Source organism: Eleutherodactylus coqui, chromosome 5, assembly GCF_035609145.1.
Source record: "Eleutherodactylus coqui strain aEleCoq1 chromosome 5, aEleCoq1.hap1, whole genome shotgun sequence".
In the NCBI taxonomy this organism is placed as follows: domain Eukaryota; kingdom Metazoa; phylum Chordata; class Amphibia; order Anura; family Eleutherodactylidae; genus Eleutherodactylus; species Eleutherodactylus coqui.
Window position 1 is genome coordinate 85,547,052 of NC_089841.1, and position 16,022 is coordinate 85,563,073.

At 45.1% G+C, this 16,022-nt stretch overlaps 1 protein-coding gene across 3 annotated transcripts in view; it reads right to left on the reverse strand.

Moving 5' to 3' along the window:
- The window catches only part of ADAMTS6 (ADAM metallopeptidase with thrombospondin type 1 motif 6), a 310,696-nt gene that overhangs the window by 32,127 nt on the left and 262,547 nt on the right, over window positions 1–16,022 (reverse strand). For 2 of the 3 annotated variants that reach the window (XM_066602794.1, XM_066602793.1), the window contains exons 16-20: window positions 9,331–9,464; window positions 8,214–8,337; window positions 5,600–5,680; window positions 4,368–4,531; window positions 3,549–3,687 (exon numbers count right to left, since the gene is read on the reverse strand). In XM_066602794.1, coding sequence (XP_066458891.1) covers window positions 3,549–3,687; window positions 4,368–4,531; window positions 5,600–5,680; window positions 8,214–8,337; window positions 9,331–9,464 — 642 coding nt within the window. The remainder of the gene's footprint in view (window positions 1–3,548; window positions 3,688–4,367; window positions 4,532–5,599; window positions 5,681–8,213; window positions 8,338–9,330; window positions 9,465–16,022) is intronic. The other variant, XM_066602795.1, reaches the window with a different exon arrangement.

Below are 16,022 nucleotides of genomic sequence, written 5' to 3' on the forward strand. Positions count from 1 at the left end.
GCCTCCTGTCTGATACTTATCAGGCACCTTCTTAATGCTGAGATTGCACCATGCTCACTTTCTTTATGCTCTGCAAACACTCCCATGATGAAGCAGCAGAGCATCACATGACCAGCTAGAGCTAGTACCATCTCTGCCTTCTGCGAGGACACTGCCATTACCTTCCGTAATCTATTTTCACCTAAATAAACTGCAGAGCATAATTATACAGCCAGGGGGGTGAGCTGTGATCTTCTTCATTATAACTGTGTGACAAAAGCCTCTAGACATCAGCAACTGCGATATAACTTTCTGCCTCCCGTGCTGAGCTTGTATGGTAGGGTTTATGTAATACCACACAGAAATTATGCCGATTTATTGAGAGAACATAAACCCAAGTAATTTTCATGTGGTCAGAATGAGAACATATGACCCACCTGGGGAGAAGGACTCCATGAAGTTGCAGATAGACTGGAATAACTAGCCAAAAATAATACTAGCCAACTTATATACACTGGGGAGCTAGTTACATAATGATTGCAAACAATCATTAGCGCTAATTGCCACCTGCTGCACTTGCAAGAGTAGCCTGGCATCGGGAGAAAGCAATTTCTAGCGGCAACCAGTATGTAAAAAGAAAAAAAAATACATATCTGGTATCATCACATCCAAAATAACATGCGCTATAAAACTAGCGCATTATTCATCTCACAAGGCGGACGCCATCAAAAGATGCCAGAATTGCTGTTTTTTCCTCACCTCACCCAAACAAATGGGATAAAAGTGACTGAAAAGTTGTATGTACCATATAATAGTACCAAAAAAACTACAGCTCGTCCTGCAAAAAGAAAAAGAAGCCCTTACGCAGCTCTGCCGATGGAAAAATGAAAAAGTTATAACTTTCAAAATGTCAGAGAAAAAAAATATTTTCAAAAAAGTTGCTTTATTGTTCAAAAGTAGTCAACCAAAAAATTTAAAAACGGTATAAATGTAGTATAAGTGTAATTGTACTGACCTGCAGAATAAAAGTAACCCCAGAAAAAGTTAGAAATTAGTAAATTGCAACTCAAAATGGTGCTAGTGCACCCCGCAAAAAAAACAAAACCCTAAACAGCCACATCTATGAAAAAATAGGAACATTATGGCTTTTGGAACGAGACAAGGAAATACCACCAAGAAGAAAGAAAAAACAAACAAAAAAAACTGCCTACTTAAAGAGATTATGTCACCATCTTTTTGCACCCCTATCTGAGGGCAGCATATGGCAGAGACAGGCACACGGATTACAGTGATGTCTGCTATGTGGATCTGTGCAGTAGTTTGGGAGAAACTTGCCTTTCAATAATAACAGCACATGCATAGAGGACTACTTGGAGCGCACTGGAGATCTCTTCTAGCCCCCCAACTCCATTCATAGCAAACAGGCAGTTATGCATACATGAATGACTGCCTGTTTACCCGGGTCAAAAGCTGCTTGGTTTTCAAATGCGTTAAAAACCAAGCAACTCCAACAAGTAAACGATTCTCACTCACTTGCCCTGACAGGTCCCTCATTTACACAACGACGGTCACCCATAACTCCTCTTTTGAGCGATTGCTTGGGTGACTATTGGTGCGTGTAAAAAATACCCTAACACAAAAAAGTTGTTTTTTTTTTCAAACTGGTCATCTCACACCACTAATCTCAAAATATCTTAATCCAATTGTATAATAGTATATTCCATTACAGAACTTGTATATCTATAGATTCTGACATTGATACAATTTATCTAAACAGAAAATTCTAATTTACCAATAAATTGCAAATGTTCCCCAAGCCATAGATATAAAACTGAAGTCACGCAGAAAAGCGGAGCAGCGGATCGCTCTATACTACGTTATTTCTTGGAGCTACTGGACAGCTGGCTTAGGGTCACAGCAAACATTGTTTCAACTGCATCTAGAACTAGGCTAATCTGTAATACCCCAACCAGTGGGTTCTTCTGAAGAGAAACATTATCCCGTCTCGGTATTTTGCCAAAGGTCATACTAACGAAACAAATAAAGAATTCCACCAGACCAGCGTGCTTTTAGGAAAACGTCAGAAATGAAGCAGAGGCTTAAGTGCTATCGCCTCCTGTTTGTTTGTCGCCGATGACAAAGTATCAAACAAGACAAGCGGTCCATGCAGCGGTCATGCTGTTAGCTCATGTAACAAATGAATATGAGAACTTCAGCATTGATTAAAGGGGTTTTCCTGGTTTTATGTAATTAAACTTTATTCATTTACAAAACAGCAGATTATTGTCAGTGAATGAAAGTTTTTCTCGTGACATCAAGAGAAGAAAACTGATCATGTCCAAAAAAGTGACATCAATTTACTTATAAGATTTGACTTTTGGTTCTAGAGAGCCAGATAAAGAGACCCATAGATGACGCAGTCTATTTATGGTATGCAAAGGTTCCTCTGTCACAGCTACAGCTATGTGTAAACGGATTTACCACCCCTTTTAGATGTTCTCTAATCACAGCAAAGAGTTTTTAGCCTTTAACCCCTTAAGAACATGGCCCATTTTGGACCTAAGGACGCAACACTTTGGGGGATTTTCATCTCCACTCTTCAAATGCCATTGCTTTTTTATTTTTTCCTCGTCGTGGCCATATCAAGGCTAGTTTTTGCATGGCAAGCTGCAGTTTTTATCGGTATCATTTTTGGGCGCATATAACGTATTTCTATTAATAATTTTGGAGGGCAGGGAGAAAAAACACTTACATTATGCCACAGTTTTTTTTAGAGCGTTAATCATGCAACACTGAGCAAAATGAGCCTCGTGTGGCGCAGAGTGTAAGCTCTCGCCTACAACCTGAAGGTTGCAAGTTCGATCCCCGCGTGAATCAGGTAACCGGCTTAAGGTGGACTCCAGCCTTCCATCCTTCCGAGGTCAGTAAAATGAGAACCCAGCTTGGTGGGGGGTAATAAGTAATAATCACCTGAAAGTGCTGCGGAATAAGTTGGCGCTATACAAATACCAATATTTATTATTATTTATTAAAATGGAAGACTAGGAAGGTGGAACTGCTATCCAAGAACGCCTGTCTTACACTTGCAAAAACACTGGCATGATCCTCAACCATTTTAGGACAATAGGACAGATGAAACAAGAGTGGAATCTTTTGTAATATTCAAGTTACATTATAACTGGTGTAACGCAAATTACACATGAATAACAACATAAAAACAGTCAAACACAGTGGTGCATGGATGATCATTTAAGGATGCCATGCTGCCTTGAGACGTGGACAACAACTGAGAATGTCCAGTTGTGAGGCTGAACCTAAAGGGTCATTGGATTCTGAAGAATACAAGATCAAGTCTTTATTCTTGGTGGCTTCAAAAAGAAACAAATCAAAAGGTTTTATTCAACTTTTCACTTTACGGCTACAATAGCACCCCAATGTCACCGTGACAACTGGTCTTTGCCACTAATTTTGTCTGCATGGTGAAGTGAAAGAAATGGTGTAACAGCTGAAACTAGCAATAATATGTAAAAGACATGGTGACTGCTGGTCAAGACATGGTGGCATCGTACCTCCAGCACAGGTGGCAGAACACTCAGACCAGGGAAGATGATGCCAAGAAAATCCTACTTCGTTATCACCGCTGCCGATACGAGCGATAGGCACATTAAATTTGTATCGTATTCCCATGTTCTGTTCTTGAAGTAGAATCTAGAAAAAAAGGATTATTTTTTTTACAAAACTTTTAAAACACACAAAACGTTAAGTTCTCTAATGTCCCAATAGACAAGTTACTATTTATTTCCAAAGCAGCTTTTCGTAATAAAATCCACAGTAACTTTTACAACCATCTTTATTTTTACTCTTATCATTCTGTGTGTGCTTTGGTTCTTAAGCAAATTAAATTACCAAGTTAAGCAATTCTTAACAAAGCCAAAAGAATATCTCCAACGTACGAGTCAGTGAAATTTCCTGCTTCACTGAAGGAGTAAGAGTAAAGTTTACTGACCATATAAGGCCGGTTGTACAACTGCAAACATTAGTCTGAAAGTATTTGTAATGTTCTCTATGGTAACTGAGCAATTGCAGGGAAATAGAAGAACCTTAAATATTTCTGAGATTCCCGAATACAATGTTAGATACCTGAAAATAGCCAATATCAGCCTATATCCTGACCATGAAGAATGAAACACTTTATTGCTAAGACAAGCATTGTTTTCCTCCACCTGGGGTAAAGATTGTGTGCTGTATATAGATACAAGAAGGGGCTTATTGATTTCCCCTTCGGCACTTTAGCAACAAAAGCATATGCCCTTCCATCTCCTCTCTAGCTACACCCCAGAGGAAAGTGATGAACATTCATAGAAAGTTCTTTCTCAATGTCTTTTTACCATTACTATTAGGCTTTCTGCTGTTGGTCCTAAGGCTTCTAGTGATTCTGGCTCATCAGCTGGGCGTTTGTAATGAAATGCGGTTCCAGCAACATCAAACTTCCTCGGCCAGTCTATTGTCCATGCACCATTTATAAAATAGTCATCAGAGTCGGATTTCAGTGCTAGAGCAAAAAGGAAAATGTTAGACTTTTCCAAAATAGAGAAAGAAACTGAGAAAAGATAAAGTTATAGGCACTTGGCATTCTTAATATGTAAAGCTGTATTGCTAAGACTAAGGGGCTACTGAATTCTGCCTCTCTTCTCCATATGGAATATGAAAGTGTATCCTGGTATGACCGCGGGTCGCCTGATCCACACTCTGAGCATCATAGGAGCATATGATGTACAGAGTTCAGGTCAGAAGACTGGCAGACAGGCCAGGACACACCTCCGTATTCCATATGTGAGGCATAGGCAAATCACAGTAGTGGGGTTAGCCCCTAAGGAGCAATTTGAACTGGCTAAAAATTAGCCCATTCTAATGAGCGCCAATTGACAAAGCATATGGGTATCCCCTTCCCTGAAAGGATGTTTGTCACTTGACATTAGCCCTCTGAACACTAGTAGATTGGCACCATGGCCCAACCTTTATTTCTTCGGCCAGTGCTTGCATCCTTGAGAAATATTAATTTTCCTACACTGTGTGGAAATGAGCCCTAGACTGATGGGTTGTCCACTTGGCTCAGACTAGTCCTATACTTCTGCTCTTGGTCATCTTAAGCCCCACCCCTTGCCTAGCAGGAGGCAACTGTCAATCATTAGACAAGGGAAGAGGCTAAAGAAGACTGAAAGCAGTCATCAAATGGTCTATGGGCATATATGTACACAGCACATTGGGCAGAAGAATGAAGATTTCTCTATGGTGGAAGTGCTGGAAGAAGAAATAAAGGTATGATACCACTGTATGTCTGAGAACTGATCTACTAGTGCTAATAGTTAATAGGGCTAATATCAAGTGACAGACTTCACTTAAATCTATTTCTCAGTTCAACCGAATCACAACCCCTTTAGCACAAGAGAGAATATGGTCAGTAGATACTTTGCAGAAACCTGCTGTGGACAATGTAAGCTTAGGGTCCTTATAACCTTCAAGTAATCTGATAGATGTTCTACTAAAGCTTAAATTCCTAGACCTCAATAACAAGTGACTGGGGTTAAATGGAAATTAAAGTTAATACATCCAAACTTACCAATATAGTTCTTTGACATAGCAACTTCTTTAATTTCAATGTGAACAGAACCTCGTGGAATTTGAACGACTTCCATGTAGCCTAGAAGATAAAAGCTGGTAAGTTATTACTTGGTATCTGAAGGTTTTAAAACAATAGCATATCCAAAGACAGCATGGGTTGTGGGACTCCCGTTCTCAATATAGGTGTGGGTTCTTAGAGGTGGGCCCACATCTATCAGACATTTATGGCATATCCTGTTGATTGGTACACCTAAAGAAACATTGCAGGTCCTAGCCTCTTACTTACCTGAAACAGTCCTTAAAGTCTCAATATATCTTCAGTCACATTACATAGTAAACTTATTCTTATTTGGGTTGCAGGTACATCAAACTTCAACATAGTAACATCAGCATTTGCATGGTAAGTCATAAAAACTGTATCAAGGAGTGATCAAAAAGACATGACGGAGAGGCAAATGGATTACCGTAATTACTTCTTTTGGGAATCTAGCCATTAGCATGTACTATTTAATCCTTTTTAAAAGCTAAAGTCTTTGAAAATATGTTGATGGGGATACTAATGAGCAAGAGAATATAAATAACACCAAATAACCAATGTGTTACACTATTCTCAATAATAAAGGCCAGGGTATTAAGAAGACATCTGGTGAGTCATTACTATATGTCTCCAAGGGGTCTAAACCACACTAAGACATATATCCTCAAGACATCTAGTACTCAGACTATCATGCGCTGGTTGTCTTATCTCCACAAGTTATAATCAGAGCGTACAGATGTTTAAAGCTATTAATGTGCCAACACTTGCAGGAAATGTATCTACAACATAGTCCCAACAATTAATTAACTCACTTTATTCATTTAGCTTTAAAGGGGTTGTCTCGCGGCAGCTTAGCTTTAAAGGGGTTGTCTCGCGGCAGCAAGTGGGGTTATACACTTTTGTATGGCCATATTAATGCACTTTGTAATATACATCGTGCCTTAAATATGAGCCATACAGAAGTTATTCACTTACCTGCTCCGTTGCTCGGCGTCCTCGTCTCCATGGCTCCGTCTAATTTCGGGGTCTTCTTGCTTTTTTAGACGCGCTTGTGCAGAAGGGTCTTCTCCCTTCTGGACGGTCTGGGCACGAGCGGCGTTCTGGCCCCGCCCCCTTCTACGCGTCATCGCGTAGCTCCGCCCCATCACGTGTACTGATTCCAGCCAATCAGGAGGCTGGAATCGGCAATGGAACGCACAGAGCCCATGGTGCACCATGGGAGAAGACCCGCGGTGCATCATGGGAGAAAACCGCAGTGCACCCCTGGGAAAGGACCGGCGGCCATCTTGGGAGGAGAATTTTATAAGTTCATCTTTCATCACATCGGTGAGTAGCAAGCGGTTTAAAAACCGCTTTAAAATGCTATTTTATGCCAGGGGGGTGACAGGGGGAATGGGCTAATGTAAAATTTTGATGTTTGCCGCGAGACAACCCCTTTAAGTTAAAACCATTGCATACCGTACATTTAATTCTGTTGGCTAAACAATCGTGGGATCTAGGGAACTGCAGTAGAAAACCTCTAGTAGACTATAAAGAGGTTACCAAGAAGGAAAACCTTTCTAAATTGCCCTACTGGGACATATGAACTGCATAGAGCAGAGTACCCTGGTTGGGACCCAGCTCTATGACCCGGAACTGGCAGACCTTGTGCCGTTCTTGTATTACAGAATTATCATTAATGTGAATGGTACTCTTGTAATAGTACATGTCCCTTGCAGATTCTTCCAGCAAAATCAGCTGTTTGCGAGGGGTTACAGGAGCAAGACCTGGGAAAAGCAACTCTTTGCACTGGGCTCCGCATTCCGCAAGGAGCTGTGTATGTTGCACAACCCCTGTAAAGCCTGGTTTAGACACAACGATTCTAGCTCAAAAAATCTTTTGAGTGTCGTTTGAGCGATAATCATTGTGTGCCTTAAGCGCAAGGTGATCGCTCAAATGTTGAGCGATCACTTTGCTCACCGCTTGTCTTCTACATCCAGCTTTTCTCTGCACGGAGCACCCAGCTGTTATACAGCCGAGCGCTCCGAGTGGGGGATGCAGGACAAGCGGGGCCACTTGTCTTGTGCATCCAGCTGTTCTCTGCTTGGAGCGCCCGGATGTTATACAGCTAAGCGCTCCGAGCGGTGGATGAAGAACACAGCTGGACCGCTGTGTTCTTCATACCCAGCCTGTCTTCAGGGAGCGGGATACAGCTGAAACAATAGTATCAGCTGTATCCCGCTGTGAATTCCTGATAAGGCTGATCGCTGTCTTTCAGCATGCTGGCTAACGAAAACTGCACAATGTCAGTGCAGTTAGACACGACGATTATCGCTCAAAAGATGGCTTTGAGCGATTTTTGAGCGAAAATCGTTGTGTCTAAATCAGCCTTCAGCCAATCTAGTTCATTTTATTACAGCAGACAATGCTAATCCAAGGAGACGACACGAGTTGCATTAATTTTAGGGGAAAAAAAAGGTCATTCCCAACTTCAAATAGGGCAATTCTAATAAATCCTTCAATTAACTTCCCTTTAGGATGCTAAAACTCTAATGTACACACTATATAATAAATGTCTACTCTTACAGGTACTCACCTCCTCTAGGCAATGAATCATTGAAGAATCCCTCTATGGCTTCACAGGTGCTTCCATCTCCACCACAGACACGACACCTATCTTCTTTGGCATCAGAGCCCAAAATGTTATCACAGCCGACATGCTATATAAGAGGAATTCAATATATGGGAAGGTTAATTATCCAATATCCTAGTCCAACAATCACTCAACATTGCAGTGAAAAATGGTCTGCCAGAGGGGTGGCCTCATCAAAGAAAAAAACTAATATACATGAATAGTGGACAGCACATGGGTGGGTGCCATCTCATGCGTTATTCAATGCCAGTTGCATATGGCCCTCTGAATACGGCAATTAGCTGCATGAGGCTTTTTTCTGTGCCTTATATAGGAGCTTTGATGCTCTTTTGTAATTTTTTTTTATTTTTAAACATCTTTTTACTGGCATTTAGTTATAACATAACAATGAGAATAATAGAAATAATGGTACATTGCATTACAATTTGATGCTCTTTTACGTTTCGTTTCTTAAAGGGAATGTATCACCAATATTTTTTTTATTTTAACTGAAAGCGTATAGAGAAACATATTCAGTTTTCTAAGCTGTTTTTGATGTTAGAATTGTAGATAGTTTTATTCTTTTGTCTGTACATGATTATGGGGGCTGTTATTTTTCCTAACAGTTAACAGCACTTTGCTCTACGGCAGTCTCATGGGACATAAAGGAAAGGAGGAGACCCATTGACTTCTGCGGAAAAGTCTTTTGGGCACACTGACATGTGTAGAGGTCATTGTGCAGGGAGAGGGAGGAGGTGAGCTGTGATCATTACCTATTGTGAATGGTGGCTCCTGTGTTATCTATACACAGGTCTCACTTTTCACGGTTATCCTGTCTGCGATGATAATGAGATGACTGCAGAAAAGTTTTCTACAGAACAAAAAGTATCAGACAGCTATTAAACTTAGTGGTCTATGTAAAAACTGCAGGATTTTAGGATTTTTTTTTAAAATGTAGACTGACTTTTTTTTAAAAATCACCAAAAAAAATATAGCAAAATGTGTTTAATCTAAAAATCTGATTCGTAGAATAGGTAATTTTCTGAAGATACATTCCCTTTACTCATCTAGCACCAGTTACCTTGCACTCTCCATTGATGCAGATATCCAGGGAGTCAGCGTTGCAGCGAGTTCCATCTATAACAGCAGGGGCCCGTTCAGTGTAAAAGTTATAGCCTTCAGCCAAACAGTTTAATGCACAAGATTTAACACCACCTGTGATTGCAAAACGGACACAGACATTAATATTTTATATGCGGCTTGCTACATGTCAAACTGCAGAACAGCTACAAACCGGGGCATGTAACGTTTAATACCCTTAAAGACATGGCTATAATAGCTCTCTCTGTTAGGTCTTGCATTTCAACAGTTGCACAGTGGTATATTAATACGAGCAACCCTATATTCTGCTTTTACGCACAGTTTATAAGTTATGTCAATAAAATACAACCCTGCACTTTCCCCAAAGGAGTCTATAAACAAGGAAAAGCCGGAATTATTAATATGATTTTGGTAATAAGTACAAGTTTACTTACTACAAGAACAGATGTAAAGTTTGCCATGACTGAGCGCAAGAAAAGTATAGTTTTCAAAACTGGTGGCAGTACCATTAAAGCGAACCTCCGGTCTCAGACAAACCCCGGTGGCCGCACACTGTGCATTAGTAGTCGAGGATACTTTACATTGCCCTGATTGGCCAGCGCTGCTCATGTTCATCTATATCATTTAACATCAATGCATAAGTCCACCTTTCAACACTATTTTATAGTTTACATACATAGAATTAAAGTAACCGCTGCGGAATTTCCGCCCGTCTGCAGGCGACCTTACAGTTGTTCATTGCTGCCGTTCCTCGGATGGCTGACCAATTTTCAGACTACCTAATCACCACAGTACATTAGTAGTGTTGGACTACCAATGCCTTCTCTCTCACTGACCAGAGCTGATCCATGATCAGCACTGGCCGATCAGAAAGCAGTGCACAGTGTGCATTAAGTAGTTAGAGAATGGCAGCCATCTTGCACAGCCAAAAACAAGGCCCAAAACTGGCGGATTGGAAGCACAGTAGTAAAGAACAATTGTAGGTAACATACCGCCTCTGGTCCCAGGACAGACTGTTGTCTTGAAATCAGAGGGCTGCTTTAAGGTAAATAAAATTAGGCAACTTTCTAAATACATTACACTACTGATCTACAGTTACTGCCTGTGTTATAGTCCAGAACAGTATTAACAAATGTTCTGGCTTCAGAGCTGAGATCTCCTAGTAGGTGCAATGTCCACTCTTTAGGTCTGGGTGACCACTTATTGTGTGAATGAGTTGCACTCAAACATTTCTTGTCACTTGTCCGTGTGCCGTCCAACTTGCTCCTTTAAAAGGACTGACCTCAGCAATGATAAATATAAGAATCTAATTGGTCGTGTACAATCATTATAAGATCATCCAGTTTTTATTGGCTTTCCAGCCTTACTTTATTGCATTTTCTAATCTGCTTCTCATCAGTCATGCTGCAACAAAAAAAGCTGTAAAACTTTAATCTTGCCTTAAAAGCAAAAGCAGAATCTTCTCAGAAATAATAGTATACCAAAGTCACAAGATCCATTAATGCTCAAGCTTCAACTTTACCAACAACCCAACAGGGATGGGGTAAATGTGCTATGCAGAGGTGTGACTTGAATCTTCTGGGCCCCAATAAAAAAATCATTTGTAGTTTATAGTACTAGTCTCCTCATGGGTCAAAGAGATTTTTTAGACCCCCAGGGCCTGTCTGCAATTGCAAGCTCTGAAACCCATATAGTTCATGCCTGGCAGAATGGGCTATTACTAGAGATGAGCGAACACCAAAATGTTCGGGTGTTCGTTATTCGGAACGAACTTCCCGCGATGCTCGAGGGTTCGTTTTGAACAACGAACCCCATTGAAGTCAATGGGCGACCAGAGCATTTTTGTATTTCGCCGATGCTCGCTAAAGTTTTCATGTGTGAAAATCTGGGCAATTCAAGAAAGTGATGGGAATGACACAGAAACGGATAGGGCAGGCGAGGGGCTACATGTTGGGCTGCATCTCAAGTTCACATGTCCCACTATTAAGCCACAATACCGGCAAGAGTGGGCCCCCCCCCCCTCCCAACAACTTTTACTTCTGAAAAGCCCTCATTAGCATGGCATACCTTTGCTAAGCACCACACTAGCTACAACAAAGCACAATCACTGCCTGGATGACACTCCGCTGCCACTTCTCCTGGGTTACATGCTGACCAACCGCCCCCCCCCCTCCCCCCCACAGCGCACACCAAAGTGTCCCTGCGCAGCCTTCAGCTGCCCTCATGCCACGCCACACTCATGTCTATTTAGAAGTGCGTCTGCCATGAGGAGGAACCGCAGGCACACACTGCAGAGGGTTGGCATGGCTAGGCAGCGGCCCTCTTTAAAAGGGGCGGGGCGATAGCCCACAATGCTGTACAGAAGCAATGAGAAATAGAATCCTGTGCCACCGCCATCAGGAGCTGCACACGTGGGCATAGCAATGGGGAACCTATGTGCCACACACTATTCATTCTGTCAAGGTGTCTGCATGCCCCAGTCAGACTGGTAATATGTACCTTAACAGTAACCGCGTTGGTGGTAATGTGGTGGTGACTGAGGACCTAGTAGCACGGTTGTATTTTGTTGGTTTTCGGAATGCGGCCAGGATTAAGTGGGCCGTGGCGGGGGGATGGTGTGGGGGCTCTCGTTGTGTCAGTAAAGGTGAAATTCTTGGACTGCCACCAGACGAACTAATGTAAAGGCATTTGCCAAGAATGTTTTCCCTGTTGGAGGAGGAGGGGGATGTTTTTGAGGCACTACGTGTCCTCTCCACGTGTCCGTGGTTATATGCACCTTTACAGTAACCGCGTTGGTGGGAAATGGCCTCGCCGCTATCATGTCTTTGGGAAGCCTCTGTTTCCACACCCCAGAGACATACCATTAGCAGCGGTATAGGCAGAGGCCAGAATTCGTAACATTTCAGCCGTAGCATTAGGACAGGCCCCACTAACATATCACTAGCAGCATTATAGGAGGAGCGCAGTCTTCGTTCCATGTCAGCAATAGTAGCACTCAAGACAGGCCCCAGTAACAATTCCGAAGCAGTATAGCGAGAGCACAGTCTTCGTTCCATGTCAGTAGCCTTAGTATAGCCAAGGCCCAAGTTACATTTATGTAGCTAAAGTGTAGGCCAACCCCACACACCTTTCTGTACCATGAGTGCAGGCGAAGAACATACAAATTGCTATGATTACACTGTAGGTGAGGGCCCCAAAAATTTGGTGTACCAACAGTACTAATGTACCTCAATAAAAATTGGCCATGCCCAACCAAGATGGCAGGTGAATCGCTTTGGTTAATGTGGCTTAAGTGGTAACTAGGCCTGGAGGCAGCCCAGTGTAACGAAAAATTGGTTCAAGTTAAAGTTCCAACGCATTGAAACTTAACGCATTAAGCGCATTGAAACTTATAAAAATTGTTCAGAAAAATTATTTGAGTGAGCCTTGTGGCCCTAAGAAAAATTGCCCGTTCAGCGTGATTACGTGAGGTTTCAGGAGGAGGAGCAGGAGGAGGAGGAGGAATATTAGACACAGATTGATGAAGCAGAAATGTCCCCGTTTTGGATGGTGAGAGAGAACGTAGCTTCCATCCGCGGGTGCAGCCTACGTATTGCTTACGTATTGCTGCTGTCCGCTGGTGGAGAACAGAAGTCTGGGGAAATCCAGCCTTTGTTCATCTTGATGAGTGTTAGCCTGTCGGCACTGTCGGTTGACAAGCGGCTACGCTTATCTGTGATGATTCCCCCAGCCGCACTAAACACCCTCTCCGACAAGACGCTAGCCGCAGGAGAAGCAAGCACCTCCAGGGCATACAGCGCTAGTTCAGGCCATGTGTCCAGCTTCGACACCCAGTAGTTGTAGGGGGCAGAGGCGTCACCAAGGATGGTCGTGCGATCCGCTACGTACTCCCTCACCATCCTTTTACAGTGCTCCCGCCGACTCAGCCGTGACTGGGGAGCGGTGACACAGTCTTGGTGGGGAGCCATAAAGCTGGCCAGGCCCTTAAAGACTGTTGCACTGCCTGGGATGTACATGCTGCTCGATCTACGCACATCCCCTGCTACCTTGCCCTCGGTACTGCGCCTTCTGCCACTAGCGCTGTCGGCTGGGAATTTTACCATCAGCTTGTCCGCAAGGGTCCTGTGGTATAGCAACACTCTCGAACCCCTTTCCTCTTCGGGAATCAGAGTGGGCAGGTTCTCCTTATACCGTGGATCGAGCAGTGTGTACACCCAGTAATCCGTAGTGGCCAGAATGCGTGCAACGCGAGGGTCACGAGAAAGGCATCCTAACATGAAGTCAGCCATGTGTGCCAGGGTACCTGTACGCAACACATGGCTGTCGTCACTAGGAAGATCACTTTCAGGATCCTCCTCCTCCTCCTCCTCCTCAGGCCATACACGCTGAACGGATGACAGGCAATCAGCCGGTGTACCGTCAGCAGTGGCCCAAGCTGTCTCTTCCCCCTCCTCCTCATCCTCCTCATGCTCCTCCTCCTCCTGTACGCGCTGAGAAATAGACAGGAGGGTGCCCTGACTATCCAGCGGCATACTGTCTTCCCCCGCCCCCGTTTCCGAGCGCAAAGCAGCTGCCTTTATGGTTTGCAGGGAATTTCTCAAGATGCATAGCAGAGGAATGGTGACGCTAATGATTGTAGCATCACCGCTCACCACCTGGGTAGACTCCTCAAAATTACCAAGAACATGGCAGATGTCTGCCAACCAGGCCCACTCTTCTGAAAGGAATTGAGGAGGCTGACTCCCACTGCGCCGCCCATGTTGGAGTTGGTATTCGACTATAGCTCTACGCTGTTCATAGAGCCTGGCCAACATGTGGAGCGTAGAGTTCCACCGTGTGGGCACGTCGCACAGCAGTCGGTGCACTGGCAGCTTAAAGTGATGTTGCAGGGTGCGCAGGGTGGCAGCGTCCGTGTGGGACTTGCGAAAATGTGCACAGAGCCGGCGCGCCTTTACGAGCAGGTCTGACAAGCGTGGGTAGCTTTTCAGAAAGAGCTGAACCACCAAATTAAAGACGTGGGCCAGGCATGGCACGTGCGTGAGGCTGCCGAGCTGCAGAGCCGCCACCAGGTTACGGCCGTTGTCACACACGACCATGCCCGGTTGGAGGCTCAGCGGCGCAAGCCAGCGGTCGGTCTGCTGTGTCAGACCCTGCAGCAGTTCGTGGGCCGTGTGCCTCTTATCGCCTAAGCTGAGTAGTTTCAGCACGGCCTGCTGACGCTTGCCCACCGCTGTGCTGCCACACCGCGCGACACCGACTGCTGGCGACATGCTGCTGCTAACACATCTTGATTGCGAGACAGAGGAGGAGGAGGAGGAGGGTGCTTTAGTGGAGGAAGCATACACCTCCGCAGATACCACCACCGAGCTGGGGCCCGCAATTCTGGGGGTGGGTAGGACGTGAGCGGTCCCGGGCTCTGACTCTGTCCCAGCCTCCACTAAATTCACCCAATGTGCCGTCAGGGAGATGTAGTGGCCCTGCCCGCCTGTGCTTGTCCACGTGTCCGTAGTTAAGTGGACCGTGGCAGTAACCGCGTTGGTGAGGGTGCGTACAATGTTGCGGGAGACGTGGTCGTGCAGGGCTGGGACGGCACATCGGGAAAAGTAGTGGCGACTGGGAACTGAGTAGCGCGGGGCCGCCGCCTCCATGATACTTTTGAAGGACTCCGTTTCCACAAGCCTATACGGCAGCATCTCAAGGCTGATGAATTTTGCTATGCGGACGGTTAATGTTTGAGCGTGCGGGTGCGTGGCGGCGTACTTGCGCTTGCGCTCCAACAGTTGCGCAAGCGACGGCTGGACGGTGCGCTGAACTACACTGCTGGATGGGGCCGAGGACAGCGGAGGTGAGGGTGTGGGTGCAGGCCAGGAGACGGTAGTGCCTGTGTCCTGAGAGGGGGGTTGCATCTCAGTGGCAGGTTGGGGCACAGGGGGAGAGGCAGGGGTGCAAACCGGAGGTGCTGAACGGCCTTCGTCCCACCTTGCGGGGTGCTTGGCCATCATATGTCTGCGCATGGTGGTGGTGGTGAGGCTGTTGGTGTTGGCTCCCCAGCTGAGCTTTGCGCGACAAAGGTTGCACACCACTGTTCGTCGGTCGTCAGGCGTCTCTGTGAAAAACTGCCAGACCTTAGAGCACCTCGGCCTCTGCAGGGTGGCATGGCGCGAGGGGGCCCTTTGGGAAACAGTTGGTGGATTATTCGGTCTGGCCCTGCCTCTACCCCTGGCCACCGCACTGCCTCTTGCAACCTGCCCTGCTGATGCCCTTGACTCCCCCTCTGAAGACCTGTCCTCCTGAGTAAGCGTTGCACACCAGGTGGGGTCAGTCACCTCATCGTCCTGCTGCTCTTCCTCCGAATCCTCTGTGCGCTGCTCCCTCGGACTTACTGCCCTTACTACTACCTCACTGCAAGACAACTGTGTCTGATCGTCATCGTCCTCCTCACCCACAGAAAGTTGTTGAGACAGTTGGCGGAAGTCCCCAGCCTCTTCCCCCGGACCCCGGGAACTTTCGAATGGTTGGGCATCAGTGACGATAAACTCCTCTGGTGGGAGAGGAACCGCTGCTGCCCAATCTAAGCAGGGGCCCGAGAACAGTTCCTGGGAGTGCTCCCGCTCCTGAGCAGGTGTTATTGTAGTGGAGTGAGGAGGCTGGGAGGAAGGAGGAGCAGCAGAC